The sequence below is a fragment of the Equus caballus genome, chromosome 7 (genome assembly GCF_041296265.1).
Source record: "Equus caballus isolate H_3958 breed thoroughbred chromosome 7, TB-T2T, whole genome shotgun sequence".
Taxonomy (NCBI): domain Eukaryota; kingdom Metazoa; phylum Chordata; class Mammalia; order Perissodactyla; family Equidae; genus Equus; species Equus caballus.
In genome coordinates, this window is record NC_091690.1 from 3,993,392 (window position 1) to 4,016,442 (window position 23,051).

At 51.4% G+C, this 23,051-nt stretch overlaps 1 protein-coding gene across 15 annotated transcripts in view; it reads left to right on the forward strand.

Annotated features, from left to right (window-relative positions):
- The window catches only part of CATSPERD (cation channel sperm associated auxiliary subunit delta), a 41,747-nt gene that overhangs the window by 11,031 nt on the left and 7,665 nt on the right, over positions 1-23,051 (forward strand). For all 15 annotated transcript variants that reach the window (XM_023644514.2, XM_070273538.1, XM_070273530.1 and 12 more), the window contains 11 exons: positions 674-741; positions 2,217-2,330; positions 7,036-7,119; positions 10,285-10,435; positions 11,373-11,468; positions 14,626-14,708; positions 16,183-16,359; positions 17,710-17,823; positions 18,635-18,724; positions 19,754-19,812; positions 22,323-22,401. In XM_023644514.2, the coding sequence (XP_023500282.1) occupies positions 674-741; positions 2,217-2,330; positions 7,036-7,119; positions 10,285-10,435; positions 11,373-11,468; positions 14,626-14,708; positions 16,183-16,359; positions 17,710-17,823; positions 18,635-18,724; positions 19,754-19,812; positions 22,323-22,401 (1,115 nt within the window). The remainder of the gene's footprint in view (positions 1-673; positions 742-2,216; positions 2,331-7,035; positions 7,120-10,284; positions 10,436-11,372; positions 11,469-14,625; positions 14,709-16,182; positions 16,360-17,709; positions 17,824-18,634; positions 18,725-19,753; positions 19,813-22,322; positions 22,402-23,051) is intronic.

The window sequence follows — 23,051 nt, forward strand, 5'->3', positions numbered from 1 at the left end:
AGCCGAAGCTTCTGCTTTTAAAATAGAATCAAAGCCCGACTCACCAGGAGAAGGGAGCCCTTCCTACAAATTTGGCAGAATCCTAAAAGCGTTTCTGCAAAACCAGTCGTTCTTAACCAGGCACAGTTTCTGCCACCCCCCCACCCCCCCACACACACACACACAGACCACAGCTGGCAATGTCTGGAGGTATTTTGGGTTGTCAAGACTGGAGGAGGGGGGCCGGCCCGGTGGTGAAGCGGTTAAGTGCGTATGTTCCACTTCAGCGGCCCGGGGTTCACCAGTTCGGATCCCGGGTGCGGACGTGGCACCCCTTGGCACGCCATGCTGTGGTAGGTGTCCCACATATAAAGTGGAGGAAGATGGGCACAGATGTGAGCTCAGGGCCAGTCTTCCTCAGCAAAAAGAGGAGGATTGGCAGCAGACGTTAGCTCAGGGCCAATCGTCCTCAAAAAAAAAAAAAAAAAAAAAAAGACTGGAGGAGGGTGTACCTGGCATCTAGTCAGTAGAGGCTGGGATGCTGCAAAACATGCTAGAGTGCCCCCAGGATGGCCCCACAACCGAGAACAATCTGGCCCCAAATGTCAGTTGTGTCAAGTTTGAGAAACTCCTCTAACTTTCCCTCTGAATTTCAGGGAACTCATATAGTTTTTAAATGACCTTTTCCTTTCAGGTATAAAACACCCTGTTTCGCATCTTTCTGGTGACAATTGTTGTTATAGTGAACATCCCTCCTGCATGGTGAGTGCCAGGTGTATTCCATCATTTTTCACTCTGCTCTGAGTACAGGTAATTACGGGTGGAAATTAGGACAGCAGAAGCCTTGAGGGCTGGGACCATGATGGACTGGGCAGTGTTACTTCCCCAGGGGTCAGAAGAGGACCTGAGATATGAGAGGGGCTCTGGAGCCACCTTCAGATCAACTGGCTGACACACCATGAATATATCATTTGTCTTCTTTTTTTTCAACTTGTTAATTTTGAATCCACAAACTTTTATGGTTTTTTGTTTTTGTTTTGCTGAGGAAGATTAGCCCTGGGCTGACATCTGTTGCCAATATTCCTCTTGTTCTTGCTTGAGGAAGATTAGCCCTGAGCTAACACCTGTGCCAATCTTCCTCCACTTTTTGCATGTGGGTCGCCACCACAGCATGGCTGATGAGTGGCATAGGTCTGCACCCAGGATTCGAACCCGCGAATCTGGGCTGCTGAAGTGGAGAGCACCAAACCTGACCACTACGCCACAGGGCCGGCGCCTATCTTGTTATTTTGGAATAATTATAGACTTTAGAGGAAACTGAAAAAATAACACAGAATCCCCTGTACCCTTCACCCAGCTTTCCCCAATAGTTACACCTGACATAACTATAGTGTATTACACTGACATGGATACAATGTGTGTGTCTAGTCTGTGCCATTCTTTGACCTGTGTAAGGTCACAGAGCCACTGCTGCCATCAAAGCACTAGACCGTCCCATCGCCCCAAAGCTCTCTGTGCCTCCTTGCTTCCACCCCATCCCTAACCCATGGCAACCACTAATTTCTTCTCCATCTCTATAATTTTATCACTTCAAGAAGGTTATGCAAATGGAATCGTTCAATATGTAACCTTTTGGGATTAGCTTTTCTCAGCAAAATTCTCTGGCAATGCATCCAATTTGTTGTGTATCTCTCTAGTCCATTCCTTTTCATTTCTGCGTAATATTCCACAGTATGAATGTACCAGAGTTTGGTTGCTCCCACTTTTTGGCTATTACAGATAAAGCTGCTGTGAACATTCATGTATACATTTTTGTGTGGATGTAAGTTTTCATTTCTTTGGGATAAACGCCCAGGAGTCTGATCAGTGACATCTATCTCCCTTTTTTATAAATGGAGATATAACTGACGTGTAACATTGTATAAGTTTAAGGCATACAATGTGTTGGTTTGATACATTTATATATTGCAACATTGTTACCACCGTTGATTAGCTAATGCCTCTATCATGCCACACAATTACCATTTCTTTTTTTGTGGTGAGAACAATTAAGATCCAGTCTCTTAGCACTTTGAAGTTTATACTACAGTGTTGTTGTCTGTAATCACCGTGCTGTGCACCAGATCTCCAGAACTTGCTTATCTGCTAGTTGCAAGTCCGTGTCCTTAAGCCACCTCTCCCCATCCCCACACCGTCTGTCTCCTGTTAAAGAGATTATTTTGTGTGTGTTCTTCCAGGACATAAGCAATTCGGTTTTTGCTTATTTGCACGGAGACCAGGTATCTGAGGCCAATATCTATTTCTCAGACAGCTGCGGGTACACCTTTCAGAAGTTTGCCTATGAAAGACAGGTACGTTCAATTTGCTGAGAAAGTGAGCATAGAAATATGTGCCCCGTGTGGTTGGAGTAATTTGCTGTCAGCGGGTGACCAAGGGCTTTTTTCTCTTTAACGGTCAGCTGTCCAGCTGGCCGGGAGGGCAAGGAAAGTTCCAGGTCAAAGGAGCTGGCTAGGAAGTTAGGGGGAGGAGCCTGAGGAGTGCAGACGAAGAGCTGATGTCAGGAAAGGCTGCATTCTGAGTAGGACGCTTCACTCCAGGCTTTCCCAAAGATCAATATCAGCGTGTGCCGTCGTCACCCCATTTTACAGATGCAAGAACTGAGCTGGGTTGAATAAGGACCCCCCTCCAACATTTCTGTCCACCCAGAACCTCCAACTGTGCCCTGATTTAGAAATAGGGTCTTTGCAGATGTAATTAGTTAAGATGGGGTCGCACTAAATGAGGGTGGGTCCCGAGTCCGGTGATGGGGGTCCTTCTAAGAAGAGGAGAGACATGGAGAGATGCGCACAGACGGCCTTGTGAGGATGGAGGCAGTGATTGGAGTGATGTGGCTGCGAGCCCAGGTCTGCTGGCCACCACCAGAAGCCAGGAGAAAGGTAGGGTGAGCTTGCTTCCTCCCGCCCTCCAGAAGGAACCAACCCTGCCGACATCTTGATTTCAGACTGCTGGCTTCTAGAACCGTGACAATAAACTTTTGTTGTTTTAAGTCCCCCAGGATGTGGCATCTTGTTATGGCAGCCTAGGAAACTAATACAGGGACGAAGGCTCAGAGAGGTGCAGGGCCTTTGCCAAGGCCGCACAGCTTGGCAGAGCTGAAAAGCAGAAGCAGACAGGATGCTGGGGTAGCTGAGGGGATAAGGATGTTTTGTTCCCACGCAGAGAATGGCTTCACCCAGAAACACTTGGCAAGTGCGTCCAAAGGAAGGCAGAAAGAATCAACTCCGCTCTCAAGCTCTGGTCACGTCCCCAGTCTGGTTTCCCGGCCCTGCCCAGGGGCCTGATGAAACTTGGAACCTAAGCAGCCACGTATTTTCATTCAAAACTCAGCCTAGAAGGACCCAGCGTTAACATTTGTGCCCAGTTGAAAACTGTCATCCTAACACCCCCAATTGTATTAGGGTTCTCCAGAGAAACAAAACCAATCAGATATGTGTATAAATCTACAGAAGAGGAGATTTATTACGGGAACTGGCTCACGTGGTTATGGAGTCCGAGAAGGCCCATGACCTGCCACCTGCAAGCTGGAGACCCAGGAAGGCCGGTGGTGTGATTCAGTCCGAGGGCGAAGGCTTTAGAACCAGGGGGCTACTGGTGTCAGACCCGGAGTCTGAAGACCCAAGAACCAGGAGCTCTCATGTCCAAAGGCAGTGAAAGATGGATGTCCCAACTCCAGAAGAGCGAGTGACTTCTGCCTTCCCCTCCTTTGTGTCCCATTCAGGCCCCCGATGGATCAGATGGTGCCCGCCCACACGGGGGAGAGCAAATCTGTACTCAATCTGCTGGATCAAACGCCAGTCTCTTCCAGAACCCTCCTCACAGACACACCCAGACATAATGTTTTACCAGCTCTCTGGGCCTCCCTTGGCCCAGTCAAGTTGACACACAGAATTCACCGTCACAGTCCACCCCATGTCAACTTGACACCCATACGCGTCTCCTGCAGCCGCGATCTCCAGATAGACACTAACAAGGTTGTAACTCCACCCAACACGATACCACCATTCTGTGGACAAGCGACAACGCGCTCACCCCTCCCCAGGAGATGAGGAGAAGTCCCAGAGAGAGGTGCACGCTTCTCCTTGATGTCACTTGAATAACAATTGTTAATAATATGGTAGTCTTTTTGCTCTGTGTGTGTGTGTGTGTGTGTGTGTGTGTGTGTGTGTGTGTGGTGGTTACTGTCATGGACATTTCGAGAGGAAGGGACGGGTCCATTTCTGCGTGTCGACTCAGAATAGGGGTGCTCAGGACTGCTGAGGCCAGGACCACCACCAACTACACTTGTTCTCCTGGCCGGATGCCCCCTTGTCCTCAGTGCTCTGGAAGTCGTCACCGTCCCTTTTCTGCCTCCGCACCAGCACATCGGCCTTGGCAATTGGAGAGGGAAACCGCCAAGCCGCGAAGAAAGGTCTGGAATCTCGACTTTCACCAGCAAGAGTGTTCACCTCCTTCTTTCTCATCCGGGACGACGGCCTCGATGGCGTTTATGGGATTCACACCCCATGGACGTGTCTCCGGTCTTTATCTCAGCAGTTCTTTACTTCTTGCTGAATTGGGGTTATCCGTTAGCAGGGCCCTTGGCTGCGGGTAACAATGGCTGAAGCAGTTTCGAGGTGGTCTTTTCTCACACAGAAGGCAGCCCCGTCCAGCAACGCTCCCAGGGCTCCGGCAGCTCCCTGTATTTCTGCTCCCCCATCCTCAGCATCAGAACTCGTGACGTTCAGAACCCGAATCACGGGGACCCTGTGGCATGGCCACTGCCCTATCGGAATAGACTCGCCCTGGTGATGGGGCAAAACCTGGAGGCCCCTTCTGTGCCAGGCGTTAATCCTGTCATTGCCGAATTGTGGGAAAGTCAAAGGAGGGGTCTCTGTGGTCAGCAGAATAATGGAACCCCCAAAGATGTTTATACCTTAATCCCCCAGAACTAGATGGAATTAAGGTAAGAATTTTTTTTTTTTGAGGAAGATTAGCCCTGAGCTAACTGCTACCAATCCTCCTCTTTTTGCTGAGGAAGACTGGCCCTGAGCTAACATCCGTGCCCATCTTCCTCTACTTTATACGTGGGATGCCTACCACAGCATGGCTTGCCGAGGGGCGCCATGTCCCCACCCAGGATCCGAACCGGCGAACCCCGGGCCGCCGAAGCAGAACGTGCGAACTTAACCACTGCACCACCGGGCCGGCCCCTAAATTAAGAATCTTGAGATGAGGGATTATCCTGGATTATCCGGGTGGGCCAACGTCATCACCAGGGTCCTTATAAGAGGGAGGAGGTGGATGATGGAAGTAGAGGTCAGAGAGAAAGCGACATTTGAAGAGTCTGTGCTCCTGGATCTGAAGATGGAGGAAGGGACCAGGAGCCAAGGAATGTGGGCGCCTCTAGAAGCTGGAAAAGGCAGGAACAGATTCTCCCCTGAAGCTTCCAGAAGGATCCAGCCCTGCCCACACCTTCACTTGGGCCCAGTGAAACCCGTCGTGGACTGCTGCCCTCCAGAATCCGTGCTGATCTGAGCCCCTGAGTTCTGGAGCCCCGCGAGCTCAGTGCTCCATCTGCAGCCGTCACGTCTCCCTGGGAGGCAGGAAGGCAGCCGACGGCTTCCTCTTTTCATTCAGACTCGCCATCCCATCCCCGTCCGTGCCCAAGGAGCTGAGACCCCCGAGTGTGGTCTGGAGCAATCAGGATTCGTCCCCCGGGATCAAGGCCCCTTTGGGGTTCTGCCGGTAGGGGAGGAGTTGGGGCAGCTGATGGGGAGGCAATGGAAAGGCCACCGGGAAGTCTAGCCGCCTGTACTGGTTGGACTAGGATGGACCGACTGGCTCAGTGAGCTCGGGCTGCCCTGACATACCCCAACCTGGGTGACTTAGGTAACAGACACTTCTTTCTCGTGGTCCTGGAGGCTGGAAAGTCCTAGATCAAAGTGCTGGCTGATTCGGTTCCTGAGAAGCTCTCTTCCTGGCTTACACATGGCCGCCTCCTTCCTGTGTCCTCACATGGTGGGGAGAGCCAGCAAGAGAGCGCAGTCTGGTGTCCCTTCTTATAAGGACACAGATCCCATTGTGGGGGTCCCACCCTCTTGACCTCCTCTAAATCGAATGACATCCCAAAGGCCCCGCCTCCAAATTCCATCACTTTGGGGGTGCTGGGGTTTGAATGTGTCCCCCCTAGATTCATCTATTGTCATCCTAGTGCCTGATGCGATGCTATTGGGAGGGGCTGCCTTTGGGAGGCGCTTAGATCATGAAGGTGGAGCCCTCATGTTAGGATCACGGGCTTTGTGACTGAGGCCCCAGGGAGCTCGCTCATCCCCTTCCGCCATGTAGGGACACAGCGAGAAGTCTGCGATCCCAAAGAGGGCCCTCACTTGACCACACTGGCATCTTGATCTCAGACTTCCAGCTTCCAGAACTGGGAGCAATAAATGTCTGTGGTTTATAAGGCAACCCCGTCGGTGGCATTTTGCCATAGCCGCCCGAACAGACTAAGACGGGGGCTTAGCGCTTCCACATAGGAATTTGCGGGCGACACAGTTCAGTCCACAGCACAGCGTATAATGAGAAACTCCCCCTGAATAGCAGAGGCTCAAATAAGATCGTGGTGTCTCTCTCTCTTACCTGGAGGTAGCCAACAGGGCTGCCATCGCGAGCTGCCCCGTCTTCCCCAGGTCAGGGCACTAGGTCACATCCTCCAACCTGGCTGCTGGGCACTTTGCTGACGAGCCAAGAATCAGGAGTGAGGGACCCAGGCAGGAGCGAGGGGTTTAGGCAGGGGTCTCACAGTCCAGGCCACACCACCTCCGCCAACTCCCTGACACAGAGCTGCCTCCATTCAAGCTTCTGCCCGCCGTGCCGCATTTCCACAGAGGTTCCAGAAATAGATCGTAATAAGAAAGACTTTCCTCCATTTTAGCTTATTAGATAATCTGGAGTTAAGTATGGACTCCGACACACGTTTGCAGTTCATTCACACGCGATGTTTTTTCGTTTCTCTCATAGGCAGAGCTAGCCGGGTCTCTGGGTGGGGTCTTCTACTTTCACTCCTTGTCGCAGGTTGGCCTGCTTCTCATTGATCAAGGGAAGGTGAGTAACTTTGGACTGGGAGGAACGACTTCAGTGACCTTTGCCCCAAGCCAGGATTTTGTTGAACCTCACGCGCTTAGATTTTCTTATCTGAAATCCATCTGGCTTTTCATTCACCTGTCCATCCATGTATCCATCCATCCATCCATCCATCCATCCACCCATCATTCCATCCATCCATCCATCCACTCATCCAACCAACCATCCATCCATCCATCCATCTACTCATCCATCCATCCGTCCATCCATCCACCCATCATTCCATCCATCCATCCATCCACTCATCCAACCAACCATCCATCCATCCATCCATCTACTCATCCATCCATCCGTCCATCCATCCATTCATCCATCCACCCAACCATCCATCCATCCATCCATCCACTCATCCATCCATCTGTCCATCCATCCATTCATCCATCCATCTACTCATCCATCCACCCATGCATCCATCCACTCATCCATCTACCTATTCATCCATCCATCCATCTATTTACCTACTTATCCATCATCCATCCATCCACCTACCCATCTTCACATCCATCCTTTCACCCATCCACTCTTCCATTTATTTACCTACTCTACCATCTATTCATCCATTTGGCTATTTATCTATCATACAACAATGCATCCATCCACCTACTTATCCGTCCGTCCATCCATCCATCTACGTATTTATCCATACATCCATCTGTTCATGTGTTCATCCATCCATTCACTCATCCACTCATCTGTTCGTCCATCCACCCATCCACCCATCCATCCATCCATCCATCCATTCATTTACCTGCTTATACATCCATTCAACTGTCTATCCATCCATCCATCCATCCACTCATCCATCCATTCATCTGTCTATCCCTCCATCCATCAACCCATCCATCTATCTATCCATCTCCATCTGTTTACCTACTTACCCATCTGTCCCTCCCTCCCTCCATCCGTATGTCCATCCCGCCACCCCCCCACACGCCTCCCCCCACCAGTCCCTGGCTCATTCGGTCAAGCACTCAGCCATAGTTAAGTGTGTCCGGGGGCGCTAAGCACCATACTGAGCGCTAGGCATGAAATACGGGGTGTGGTGCGTGTATCGCTGCTGGCGCACCAGATCGTTTTAAAGGCCTCGTGTTGAACGTTTTTTTAATGATTACTTTCATGTGTATTCAGAAAATCAGTCCACTGGGAGACCTCCCAGATCTCAGTTAGGATAAAACTGAGTTCAGAAGAGAAGGCCGTCCATGTAAACTGCAATTGAAGAAAAAGTATTAAATCAGAAAAAGAGGGGCCGGCCCAGTGGCGCAGCAGCTAAGTGCGCACGTTCCGCTTCTTGGCGGCCCTGGGTTCTCTGGTTCGGATCCCAGGTGCGGACATGGCACCGCTTGGCACGCCATGCTGCGGTAGGTGTCCCACGTAGAAAGTAGAGGAAGATGGGCATGCACGTTAGCTCAGGGCCAGTCTTCCTCAGCCAAAAGAGGATTGGCAGCAGAAGTTAGCTCAGGGCTAATCTTCCTCAACAAAAAAAAGAAAAAAAAAGAAAAAGATTCAGTCCAGTTAGTTCCTCTGCTGCTGCAAAACTTGTGAGCAGGGCGGGGTCAGCTCTGAATTTCAGGGGAGACCCAGCATCGGGGGGTCCTAGGGGGTCTTGTTTGTGGTCTACTCAAGTCTTCCTGGGCGCCTCTGCCAAGCTGGAAGACGCTCTACTGCGCTCTGACTGGGTATTTTTCCACTCCGAGCCCTCTCCCCCCGCCCCCCGGCTGCATAGACTGCAGGAGGCTTTTGAGCAGGCGCCCTCCAGAGCGAGATGAACCCCACACCTGCGCTGATCAGCGGACCCTCCACGGCTGTGCCCCTCTATCGGGGAGGGACGGAACAGGGCGACTCGCGGTTTCTCTGGCCCCGTCTCTGGCTTCCCCCACTGCAGTCAGCAATTAAAGCTGAATTCGTTCCTGTTTGGCTTGTTGCCTCCGTCGGCTGCTCTGGCACCTGGCGGCTCAGCTGAGCTCCTGGCAAAGCCTGCCTCTCAGCATCCGGGCCCGGGCCCGAGGCCAGCCCATTCATGACACGGTGGGGAAGAGCGGGGGGCTGCGAACTCCCAGGCTCTTAGCACGTCCGCAGCGGGGCCAAGATGAGTCAAGTGCAGCAGCCTGCACGGTCCGTCCTCCCCGTGAGCACTCAGTCTCCCTCTGTGCCCCGGGAGGCGCTTGGAAAGCAAGCCGGTAGGTCTGCACACACAGAGGCACCGGCCAAGGGTCCCACGGAGGTCTCCCCCTCCTCTCCACGGGGCATCTTCTGGGAAAGGGATGCAGGAATCTTGGTGGTACTCACTTACGAACCATGGACACGGTTTTGTTATTTTGTGGTGTTTTTTTTTGTTTGTTTGTTTGTTTTTTGAGGAAGATCAGCCCTGAGCTAACATCTGCCACCAATCTTCCTCTTTTTGCTGAGGAAGACTGGCCCTGAGCTAACATCCGTGCCCATCTTCCTCTACTTTCTATGTGGGACGCCTGCCACAGCATGGCTTGACACGTGGTGCCATGTCCACACCCGGGATCCAAACTGGTGAACCCTGGGCTGGCGGGCCAGCCCCCAGAGTTTTGTTTTACACTTCCATCCTTGCCTCGCGCTGTCGGGTCTCCCACACAGAGCAGATAAGAGAGGTTTGAGAGCCACACAGAGGAATCTAGACGGTGCGAGAGCTGGCCCTTAGAGGGTCTCAAGGTGCACGTGGCTTCATGCTAAAGGTTGTTGGGAAGAAAATCCAGGGTGTGGGCGCAGGCAGAGGAGGAGGGGGAGACGCGTGCAGGAAGCCAGCGGGGGCCTGGCAGAGCAGCAGCAGAGGGGGCAGCCCCTCAGCCTGCATGTGGACGCTTTGGGTGAATAGCTCTTTGTCGTGGGGCCGTCCTGGGTGCTGTGGAGGGCTGAGCAGCATCCCCGGCCCCCACCCACTCGAGGCCAGGGGCTCCCCCAGTTGTGACAACCACAGACGTCCCCAGATTGCCCAGTGTCCCCTGGGGGCAGAATCACCCCAAGCTGAGAGCCACTGGACCAGATAATAAGGTTGGAAGAAAGATCGAATAACGGAACTCGTGGATCCACGCTGTTCCACTGCCAGCTGACCAGGCGACTGCCTTTGTCGCCCCACACTCGATCGTCCCTTTCTCTCAGGCCATGTTCTGCTATTCACACCACCCCGTGAACCACAGTTTTGGGCTGCCCTTTGACTACAATGGGACCCTCGACATCCTCATCACCCCGGGCCAGAAAGGCATTCTCATCTTCTGGTTTGAGAAGAGCCTGTTGGTTTCCTGGAATGCAGGTGAGCGAGGCCCCCCCCCCCCCCCCCCCCCCCCCCCCCCCCCCGCTCAGGGCTGAGACTCAGTGCCCGCTCTGGGCCGGGAAAGCACAGCCATTTTTTTTTCTCTCCCCTGACTTGAGTGGACAGCGATGAGCCCGTTCTCGCTTTGCCATCCTCACTGCGTCCCCCCATCCCTGCTTCATGGGACCTTCAGGGCCACATAGGCAGCTTCTGAGAGTCACCTCTGCCTAAGGCACAGGGTCCAAGTCTTGGGTCCAGGAACAGGAGATCTTGCTTTGGGGTAGAGGTTAGTGACTCCAAGAGGTGGGTCGGGGCCACCCACTCGAATTTCCCCTGGGCCCGAGAAGAATCAGGAAATGGCATAGCCCCACCAGCTGGCCTTGCTGAGGAACCCTGGCAGTGCCCTGGCTAAGTGAGCCCCAGCCCGCCAGCCAGCATAAGGAGCAAAAGGCAGACCTGCCAGGAGGAGGTGCTGTCAGGGACCTCTGGGCACAGATGTGGCTGCACCAGCGCCTGCAATCACAGTCAGCTACCCAACACCAGTCAGGCCGCCTGAGCACAGCTGTTTCCTCCCAGTGCAAGGAAAGGGCTCAGGGCTGGCCCACCCCTTTGGAGAACCCATTGCAGAAAGAAAGTTCTGTCTTATTCCTCATACACTTTACCCATCTAGTAAAAGGCATTCTGTTGTGTTCATGCCTCCAGACGGCCAAAAAGCATTTCTCTTATAAACTCAACAGCCATTCCCGGGGCTCTGGAACCAGGAAGATGTACGGGGGTCGCATTTTCTTAAACCTAACCGTGTTCCACACCATGTTTCTCGACCTGGCATCTCGTGCTGTGTTTTCCTTGACTATCATCTGAGTCGAGAACCGAGGGGTGCGGAGGGTGGTGGGGGAGCCCCAGCCCAGCCTCACGATGCTGCCCTGTTACCTCCTAGGTCAGCTCGTCGACCCGGTCGAGGTGAAGGAAGGACGCCAAATCGTATATTCGTCCCTTTCGGAGGCCAAGGTCACCATCCACACCGTGGCGGCCAGTGCGTGCCCCGCCCGCGGGTAGCTCTCTAGCCGGGCTGTCTACCTGGCTTGTTAACCATTGACCCCCTGCAGCCAGCCCAGCCCAAACAAAACCCAAACGTGGTTATCGCCTTTCTAGAACGACCCCGGGCCTAGTCTGTGCCCTTTCACGATGAAACGGACTGTCGGTTGGGTATGAGTTTGCTCGCGGGGCTGTGGCAAAGCTCCCCACAAACGGGGCAGCTTGGAACCACAGACATCCCTCCTCTCGCGGTTCTGGAGGCCGCAAGTCCAAGATCAGGGTGTCGGCAGGGCCGGCTCCTTCTGAGGCCTCTCTCGCCTCCACCCGTATCTTCACGTCATCTTCCCTCCGTGTGTGTCTGTGTCCACATTTCCCCATTTTTATAAGGACCCCCGTCCTATTGGATTAAGACCCACCCTAATGACCTCATTTTAGCCCAATCACCTCCGTAAAGACCCTACTTCCAAATAAGGTCACATTCTGAGGTCCTGGCGGTTTGGACACCAACATATCTTTTTTTCTTTTTCTTTTCTTTCCTTTTTTTTTTTTTTTTTTTTGAGGAAGATTGGCCCTGAGCTAACATCCATGCCCATCTTCCTCTACTTTATACATGGGACGCCTACCACAGCATGGCCTGCCACGCAGTGCCATGTTTGCCAGTTCGGATCCTGGGTGTGGACATGGCACCGCTTGACAAGCCATGCTGTGGTAGGCGTCCCACATACAAAGTAGAGGAAGATGGGCACGGATGTTAGCTCAGGGCCAGTCTTCCTCAGCAAAAAGAGGAAGATTGGCAGCAGATGTTAGCTCAGGGCCAATCTTCCTCAAAAAATAAATAAATAAATAAAATTAAAAATAAAAATAGAATTCATTACCATGTGATCCAGCAACCCCACTTCTGGGTATTTACGCAAAATATATTTTTGACGTGGAGCCCGTCCGAATATCCATCAGCAGCGTGAGAGGCACCCGTTTCTCCTCGGCCAGGCCTGCAGGCCACGAAGCCATTGCACTGTCCCTCTGGAGCTTCTGGGGCCTCTCTGACAAGCCCTGACCTCCGGGGACTGACCTGGTGCAGCTCCTAGGGAGCATCTCCTTCCTTGCTTTCTAGAAGTTTCCTGATTGTTCCATCGGATTCTAGTCTCTTCCTTTCTGAAGCCCAGGTTGCTATGGACTGAATGTTGGTAGCCCCCCAAGTCCGTATATTGAAACCTCACCCTCAAGGTGACGGAATTAGGGTGGGACCTTTGGAGGTAATGAGGTCGTGAGGGTGGAGCCCCCATGAGTGGGGTTAGCACCCTTATCGAAGGACCCCGGAGGCCACAGCAAGAAGGTGACCAGGAAGCGGGCTCTCAGCAGACGCCAAACCTGCCGGCACCTTGATCTGGGACTTCAGCCTCCGGAACCAGGGAAATAAATGTCTGCGGTTTGTAAGCCCCCCGTCTGCGCCAGCCCGAAAGGGCTAAGACGCAGGTTATGCAAATTCATCATTTTCTTCCCCTTTTTTTGGTTACGGCTTTGTTGAGATGTAATTCACGGACCATGCAATTCACCCCCTTGAAGCGTGTGACTCAGTGGTTTCTGGTGTGTTCACAGAGCTGGGCAAGGAGCCCCACAGTCAATTTCGGGACGTTTTCGTCGCCCCCAAGAGAAACCCGTACCCTTCAGCCATCACTCCACAGCCCACATCCGCCCCCAGCCCCTGCCAACCACTGGTCTGCTGCCTCTCCCTCTCCATTCACCTATTCTGGACGTTTCCTGCAAAAGGCATCACATGCTACATGGTCTGTTTTACTCGCTTCTTTGACTTAGTGTCTTCAAGGTCCATCCACATTGTCACGTGTGTCAGTGCCTCGCTCCTTTTTAAGGCTGAATAATATTCCAGTGTGTGGATGGACCACGCTCTGTGCATCCACTCAGCCACTCATCGGCCTCTGGTTGTTTCCACTTCAGGGCTATTGTGAATCATGCTGTTGTGAACATTCAGGTCGAGGTTTTCGTGTGGACGCGTCTGCATTTGTCTTGAGTGGACGCCTAGAAGCGATTATAGTCATAGGTGGATGATGTTTAACCTTTTGAGGAACTGCCTGTTCTCCACAGAAGATGCCCCATTTTCCATGCCCATCAGCAGTGTATGAGAGCTCCTATTTCTCCACATCCTTTCCAACACTTACTGTCTTTTTTTTTTTTTTTTTTGGTGAGGAAGATTGGCCCTGAGCTAACATCTGTTGCCGATCTTCCTCTTTTTTTTCTCCCCAAAGCCTCAGTACATAGTTCTATATTCTAGTTGTAGGTCATTCGAGTTCTTCTATGTGGGTTGCTGCCATGTGCTTGGCTTGGTGAGCGGTGTGTAGGTCCGCTCCCAGGATCCGAACCGGCAAATCCCAGGCTGCCGAAGCAGTGTGTGCAAACTTAACCACTGCGCCACCAGGCTGGCCCCTGTTACTGTCTTTTTGTCTCTGGCCATCCCACTGGGTATGCAGTAGCGTCTCATTGTCATGTTGTGCTTTTCCCTGATGACAAATGCTGTGAAGCCTCTCTTCATGTGCTCATCAGCCACCTGTATACCTTCTTGGGAAAAGTGTCTCTTAAGCTCATTTGCCCATTTTTCAATCGGGCCGTTCGTCTTTATTATTGACTGGGAAGAGTTCTTTATATATTGTGGATACAAGTTCCTGTTCAGAGATGGGATTTGCCAGTGTTTTCTCCCATCCTATGGGTTGTCTTCCCCCTCCCTTCTTTTTTTTGGAAACCATTGAGTACAGGGCTTTATTCTTTACAAAATAAAATGATCAGAAAGGATATTTACTAAAATGTTAAGAGTGGTTATCTATGTCAGAGTTAGCAAACCATGGCCTGAGGGCCAAGTCCGGCCCACCACTTGCTTTTGTAAATAAAGTTTTATTGGCACACGGTCACGCCCATTCCTTTACAAGGTGTCCACAGCTGCCTTCACGGAGTTCAATACTCTGAACAGACGTCCTCTGACCAGCAAAGCTGAAAATACGTACCGTCTGGTCCTTTAGACAAGAAGTTTGCTGACCTCTAGTCTATAGGGTGGAATTGGGGGTCATTTGTTTTTTTTAACTTTTAAAATTTTTGTCCATTGAAACAACTCTGATTTCCATGTTTGTTCTGTCTTATCTTTTTCGTAGATGAAAATGAACTGGCGGTTTTGACTCAGGAGAATCATTTATACTATGGCAACCTGGGAGTCCTGTCGCGCTCTCTAGTCAAAGTAGGGTTCTCACGCGGTTGGTAAGGAATAATGGTCTTGTTCTCAAATGTCCGATCCTCTTTCTTTTTTAAAAAAAATTATTTTATTGAGGCCATATTGGCTTACGACACTGTAAATTTCAGGGGTACAATATTGTATATCGGTTTCTGTAATGGACGGCATCATGCTCGCCACCCGTAGACTAGTTTTTGTCCGCCACCATGCGTGTGCGCCCCTTTACCCCTCTCACTCTCCTCCCACCCCCCTGCCCTCAGGCAACCACCAATCTCTTTTTCGTATCTATGTGTTTGTTTATCCCCCACATGTGAATGAAATCATATGGGGTTTGTCTTTCTCTGTCTGACTTATTTCACTCAGCATAATACCCCCCTAGTCCATCCATGTTGCAAATGGCACGATTTTGTCTTTTTCGTGGCTGAGTAGTATTCCATTGTGTATATAGACGACATCTTCCTTATCCATTCATCCATTGATGGGCACTTGGGTTGCTTCCACATCTTGGCTGTTGTGAATAATGCTGCGATGAATATAGGGGTGTAAGGCAAAGGAAACAAAAGAAAAAAATAAGCCAATGGGACCACATCAGACTAAAAAGCTCTTGCACAGCAAAGGAAACCATCCACACAAACGAAAAGACAGCCGGCCTCCTGGAAGAAAATATTTGCAAATCACATGTCCATTTCTGTTCCTGAAGGGTAGAAATCGCTGTAGTTATTAAAAGATTAATATTGCTATTTTTTAAAAGATTTTATTTTTTTCTTTTTCTCCCCAAAGCCCCCTGGTACATAGTTGTATATTCTTCATTGTGGGTCCTTCTAGTTGTGGCATGTGGGACGCTGCCTCAGCGTGGTTTGATGAGCAGTGCCATTCTGTGCCCAGGATTCAAACCAAAGAAACACTGGGCCGCCTGCAGTGGAGTGCGCGAACTTAACCACTCAGCCATGGGGCCAGCCCCTGATATTGCTGTTTTTAATAGCAATAATTTAACTTTAGTTTTCATCAATATTAAATTATGACCATTAATTGAATATTTCATAATTTCAATGATAATAGTAATTTTAATATTCAATTTAAAATAACACTGGCGGCTGAAAGTTCCTTAGAATACGGCAGGTGCTGGTCTGAGCGCCCTCCGTCTGTTTCCTCATTAACCCTGACCATCGTCTTAAGAAGTAAATCCTTATGTCGTCCCCATTGGGCAGAGGGCAAAACCGAGGCACAGAGAGGTGCCGACATTTGTCTGAGGTCACAGAGGGAGGCGGTGGCGGCGCTGGGCTCGTCTCCGGTTTTCTTGTGCATTTTGCTTCTGTATTTCACAAGAGCATCTGTTTCAAGAAAGCGGACTCACAGCCTCACGTCTGTGCTTCCATGTGCTGGTTTGGTCCACGTTCTTTAAACCCCGATCACAAGCTGGAATTTAAATCTCCCAGAAAGAACTAGAATGACTTGATCTCAGCAACCCTTTTTCTCTCAGTTTGCAGACCAAAACATCTGGTCCCAGGAGGCAGCCCTGATGTTCACGAATGTGGGGATGCTGGAAATCCTGACCCCCCTTCCTGACTCGGTCTTCCTGGCGTTCGATTTCCAGAAGTGCCCTGTGAACATCCAGGCGATTCTCATGGACCCCAAACTCCAAGTGGACGTCTGCAAAGTAGGTGACCCCAGCTGTGGAGATCAACGTTCGTGGCGCTCGTTTTGAAAAGACAAATCTCACAAGCCAGGGGTGGGTTCTGTAGCAGGCAACGACACGTTAAACTTGAATTTCACATAAATCGCTAAATCTGGCAGCCAGCCACCAGAACCCCAAAGGGGGCGCCCTCAGCTTAGACAATTTCGTGTCTCTTATTTCAAACAGAAACATATTTCCCTTTTATTAGATGCTCTTTGTAACAACCCTCAGCATTGTTCAGAAGAGAATAAATGATGTGGTTGTCACAGTTACCATCCTTTTTAACTAGTCAAATGGACCATTTTGGTTCCACAGTAACTCACCCAGAGGGTCTCTGGAGGGGAAGATACGATGGGGCTCAAGGTATTTGTCTGGGCTTGGTATCCACCGAGCTATGGGCATCAGCCTTGTCTGGGCCAAACAGACTGATTAAAGAGGGGGGAAATTATAGAAATATGGAAATGTGTATGTCTCAAATTGGCTTCATTGTTCTGCAAGTGGCAGAAAATCAGAATCAAAAGGGCTTAACCCAGAAAGGCTGCTGTTGACTCATTTAGCCAAAAAGTCGGAAAGGGGAAGGCTTCAGGTAAGGCTTGATCTAGTAACTCAAATCATGCCACCAAGGAGCCAGCTTCTCTCCAGCTCTCCACTCTGCCTGCTGGGGCGCTCCATGCTTCATGCTGAGGCTCCATCTAGATGCTTCTGGGAAGCCCCAGGCTCTCGTATCACAGCAGCAGGCTGGCCACCAACACTGCAGACCTGGCACCCTCACACAGTGTCCTGGGCGAGAGAGAGGGTCTCTCACCAGAGCTCTGCAGAAGCCAAGAGAAATCCCAGCAACGTCTCCCACATCTCATTGGCTCAGAGAGGATGACACGCCCATTCCTGGCCCAGTTGCATGGCCAGGGGTGAGCAAGTGAGAATCCACTCCGTGGGGGCTGGCCTGGTGGTGTAGTGGTTAAGTTTGCACAATTTGCTTTGGCAGCCACAGCTTTGCAGGTTCAGATCCCAGGCACATACCCAGCACTGCTCATCAAGCCATGCTGTGGTGGAGTCCCACATGTCAAATAGAGGAAGACTGGCCAATCTTCCTCACCAAAAAAACCCCACAAAAAACCAAAACCCACTCCTTGAGACAGTGGTGGGGTCAGCCCACCAGGTCACACGCCCCAGGACACGTGAAAGGGTGGTTCCCCAAAGGAGATACTCCCCGGCTGCTGCACAAGCAAGACTAGAAGTTTCCATCCCTAGTGGGAACCACTGACTGCCCTTCGTTTTGGGGGAACAGAGGCTTGATTTCTTTTAATTTTATTTTTTTGCATTTCTAACTAGGTAGAACTTCTGCAAGGGGAGTTTGAAAACAAAATGTACACCATTGATATGAATAGTGCGTTGGAGTTGACAGCACTGATGATACCCCGGCCTGGCATGTCCCCGGTGCCGCTAGTAAGGACATCTCCTTCTCTGTTTGACGAGCGTTTCCGATATGTGTCTTTCCCAGCGTCCTTGGCCCCGCGCCCCTGTGCCTGTTATTCCCAGACCCTGGAAAGTCTCTGGCAGCACCCGGTGGAGAGACGAGTGTCTCTCTCCGTCTTTCTCCTCAACTGGCCTCCTCGTGTCTGGACGTGATGGGACCCAAGGCGGTCCGGCTGCCCGCCCGGCCCCGTTTCACGTTCTCTGGGACTCAGTCTCCACCCTTCGTGCCAGCGGCCCCCTCCCCTGCCCTGAACTCCTTTTCCTCTTGCTTTGGCCAGAGCCGGCTTCTGCTGCTTCCAGCCAAGAGCCCCGACTCATGCCACCTCCCCTCCTGCAGCGGGAGGCGCCTGAGAAAGCAGGTGTCCCTGGGCCCGGATGCCTGGGTGCAAGAAATCCAGCTGGAAACAGGGGTTGATGGATGTCAGGATGTGGGGTGGTGTCCAGCCAGCCGGGTGGGCCCCAGACCTGGGGTGGGGGCCCCCTGGGGGACACAGGCTGCCTCTCCCTCTCATCCCACCATCTCTCGTCTCGGCCTCCCTCTGCGGGGTGGGCGCCAGGCCCCTCCATGCTCTGGGGTCACGGCTCCTCCTTGTAGCTGTCTGCAGCACGGGGCTGAGGGGCCACAGCTGGGGGGTGGCTGAGGCCGGGGCGCATCTGGGGGCTGGACTGGCAGCTGCATGGGCGGAGCAAGCTGGGTTTGCGGTCTCAAGGTGCGCTGGGGTGTGGCTGTGCGTGCGTGCCCGCGGGCGCTCCATCGATGCCTCTCCTGTGCCACCCCCAGGTGATGGTGAGCAACCCCCACTCCCTGGGGCTGCAGGCTGTCATCTACGAGGATGGCTACACCTACGACGGGAACACCAAGCACAGATTGGTGAGCCTGCCGCCCTGCCCGAGGCCACTCGGAGAGAGGAGGGGCCCGACCAGGTCCAGGCGCCTTCTGCTCAGCCCCTCGGCCTGCCCCTCCTTCTTCCTCCTGCCCATCCTTTTTTTTTTTTTGAGGAAGATTAGCCCTGAGCTAACTGCTGCCAATCCTCTTCTTTTTGCTGAGGAAGACTGGCCCTGAGCTCACATCCATGCCCATCTTCCTCCACTTTATACGTGGGACGCCTACCACAGCATGGCGTGCCAAGTGGTGCCATGTCCGCGCCTGGGGTATGAACCAGCGAACTCTGGGCCACCAAAGCGGGACATGTGCACTTAACCGCTGCACCACTGGGCTGGCCCCCCTCCTGCCCATCCTTGCACGCACCTGAGGAGGGCGCTGCAGAATTTGGAGGGGACGTGGCCGTGCCCTTCCCCACCCTGGGCAGGCAGCAATTACTCAGACAAGTGATGTCATCAAGGTGTCACACGGGAGAGGCGCGGAGGACATGACACGGAGGGCATGAGACTTGTGTTAGCTGGGTAAACTGAGGCATCAGGACGGAGGCGAACCAGGGGGACCAGGAGGGGCTTGGCCAAATTTGGGCCTGGGGCATCCACAGGGCCAAGCCAGGCCTCACGGTCACACCCGGGTTTGGACTGGACCCCTGAAGCCTGGATGGAGTCGGGCAGTTTCCACAGGACGGGGGCCAGACCGGCACGAGTCAGCCACAGCCAACTCTGTGGACCGGTCCTTGTCACATCCCAGCTAAACACGGTGGGAGACAAAGTCACACCTCACTGTGGGTCCCCAGGACAAAGGCAGTGAGGGAAGGAAGGAGCGTGGGGCCGTCATTTCCATGAGCTCCCAGAAGCCTTGCACGGGCTGTGGAATCAGAACCGGAGGAGGGCTGGACAGCTCCCAGGTTCCCCGTCCCCCTGCCCCCCGCCAGCCTCCGTCCCTCCCCGGACCCCGACTTCGGGACTGCCCCTGGCTGTGCCACCGTTGCCATCGGTGTTTTCTCTCTCGGTTCCACAGAACATTTCCCTGATGCAGCAGCACCACTGGGGCAGGGCCGACCCCAACTTCACCTCCAGGTAGGTCATCCCTGGACGGTGGCAGGTGGCTCCCGGGGTGTCTGCGGGGTCCCTTAGCAGGAGCCGGGGAAAGCAGGGCCGAGATCCAGACTCCTCCTCTCCGAGGACAGTAAGGCAGGAGCTACTGAAAACACTTTGCAAGTGGCAGTTCCTCAAAATTAAACAGAATTTCCGTATGATCCAGCAGTTCCATTTCTGGGTTTATACCCAAAAGAATTAGAGGCAGGGTCTCAAAGAGACATCCACACCCCGAGCTCAGTGCAGCAGCATTCACAGCAGCCAAAACATGGAAGCAACCCCAGCGTCCGTGGATGGATGATGGGTCCACACAGTGTGGTCCAGCCACACACTGGAATATTATGCATCCGTGAAAAGGAAGGCAATCCTGACGCCTGCTCCAATGTGGATGGACCTTGAGGACACGATGCTCAGTGACATGAGTCAGACACAGAAGGACAAACACTGTGGGGTCCACTCACAGGAGGTCCCTAGCGTATATATTTCAACAACAAAGTAGGCTCTAATTCTGTATACAGAACTTTGTAACACTGTATTGTATACTGTAATCAAAATTTGCTAAGAGAGTAGAACTTAAATGTTTTCACCGAAAGAAAAATAAAGATAAAGATGTGAGGGATGGATATGTTAATTACCTTGATGGGGAAATCCTTTCACAATGCATACGTTTATCAAACCAGGGCATTGTAACTTTAAATATATTACAATTTTATTTGTGAATTATACCTCAGTTAAGCTGAAAAAAGTCAAGGAAAAGTTTAAAAAAAAGAACTTCGCATGTTATTCGTATAGAATATTTGTTCCTCTCTCGTGCAGTGAGTCTATTTGAAAATCACTCAATTACTCATGCTCTTGGCCGTAAAAAAAAATCAGTTCTCCAGTAGAGATTTTCAGACCACATTCTCAGACCTTAATCCAGTAGAAAGAGAACTCAGCAACGAAAAAGTAGAAAGCAACACCAATACCCAAAATCCCCTTTACTTGGAAATCAAGGAACGCCCTTGTAAATAATCCTTGAATCAGAGAATTGATGGAATCCACCGAAAATACACTCAGGAAAATTTATACCCCAAGCACTTTCATTATTAGGGAAAAAAATGGACTGATGGTAAATGAACTAAATATTTAACTTGATGAACCAGAGTAACAATAAAAAGAAACTGAGAGAAGGGAATTAACAATGATGGAAACTGAGATTTATTAACTAGAGGGCAAAAAGACAGTATAAAGTCAAAGTGAAACAAACAGCTGGGTCTTCAGAAGACCAGTTTAAGAGAGAAAACCCTATGATCCTGATGCAGGAGAAAAGAGAGAATTAAAATGAACACTAGGAATGGAAGATGAAGGTAAAAGGATGGAGACAGAGGCTATTAAAAGGATAATGAGGAAACATTATATGCAGGTAAGTGATCAGAAAATTGAGGGTCAGGTGTTCTTTTCAATAAGTTATTATATATGGATTAACAAAACTGACTCAAGAAGAGGTAGAAACTTGAGGGACAGTGGGGCCACCACGAGTGAGCAGAGGTTCTTGGTCAATATTCCAGAAGGAATGGATGAATGAATAAATGGATGGATGAATAGACAGGATAGATGGATGGATGGATGGATGAATAAATGGATGAATGGATGGATGGATGGATGGATGGATGAGTGTATGGTGAATGAATGGATGGATGGATGGACAAATGGGTGGGTGAGTAAATGGATGAATGGATGGATGGATGAATGGACAGATGGATGGATGAGTGGATGGCGAATGAATGGATGGATGAATGAAAAGATGGATGAATGCATGGATGGGTGACTAGATCGATGGATGGATGAATAAATGGATGGATGGATGGATGGATGAGTAGATGGATGGATGGATGGATGGATGAATGGATGGATGAATGGATGGATGGATGAGTAGGTAGACGGATAGTTGAATAAGTGGATGGATGAATGATGGATGGGATGGATGGATGAGTGTGGTGAATGAATGGGTGGGTGGATGGATGGATGGATGGACAAATGGGTAGATGAGTAAATGGATGAATGGATGGATGAATAAATGGATGGATGGATGAATGGACAGATGGATGGATGAATGAAAGGATGGATGGATGGATGGGTGACTAGATCGATAGATGGATGAATAAATGGATGGATGGATGAATGAATGGATAAATAGATGGGTGGGATGGATGGATGAATGTGTGGTGAATGGATGGATGGACAGATGGATGGACAAATGAATGGATGAGTAAACGGATGAATGGATGGATGAATGGATAGATGGATGTATGAGTTGATGGTGAATGGATGGATAGATGGATGATTGATAGGTGAATGGATGGAAGGATGAATAAATGGATGGATGGATGAGTGGATGAATGGGTGGATGGATGGATGGATGGATGGATGAGTAGATGGATGGATGGATGGGTTGGCAATGCTTTTTACTGCAACAGCGGTGTGCAATAACATGCACTCCCATTGCCTTGCAGCATAAGGAGACCCACGATGTCTACCATCACTGTGGACATAGCCAACAAGGAAATTTCATGCGTGGACCTCAAGCCACTGGTACGTCCCAAACTTGCTGTGCCATATCATTTGTCATTAGCGTTAAGAATAATAGCACCGGGCCTTGGCTGGCTTTTCCCTGAGGGGCTGGCCGAGCCCACATTCAGGATCTGGAAATGGAAGTGATTCTGTCCCAGTTGCTGGGGTCACTGCCCCTCCCCCCTCACCATCCCCCAGGGCTGCCCCTCATGACTCACCATCCTCGAAACAGCTGTGTCAGTCCTGGTTCTTGGGTTGTCTCCAAGGTTTGCTCCTGGGCAACCCAGTCCTGGGGGACGTTGAGTGCTGGGTGCTGTCCCCGGGACGGCCATTTGGGCTGCAAGCCACAGCCACCTCTGAACCTCCTTAAACCAGAGAGGGCCGTTTTTATGAGGGCACAGCGGCATTCCCCTGGCAGAGCCCACAGCATGGCGGACAATGGCTGTCCATTGGTCGGACAGCCCAGCGTGGCTGATGGATCTGGCATCCACCCTGGTTAGACGTGAGAGGACAGGTGACAGAAAAGGGGGTGTGTGCTATGCTGACCCCCAAGGGCCCATGGGACCAGGTGAAGATGTCCCCTCGCCTTGTGGCAGCATCTCAGTGCCAGCTGGCATCTGCCTCCACACCCTGATCCCGCACACCATGTCCTACCTCCCTCCTCTGGGTGT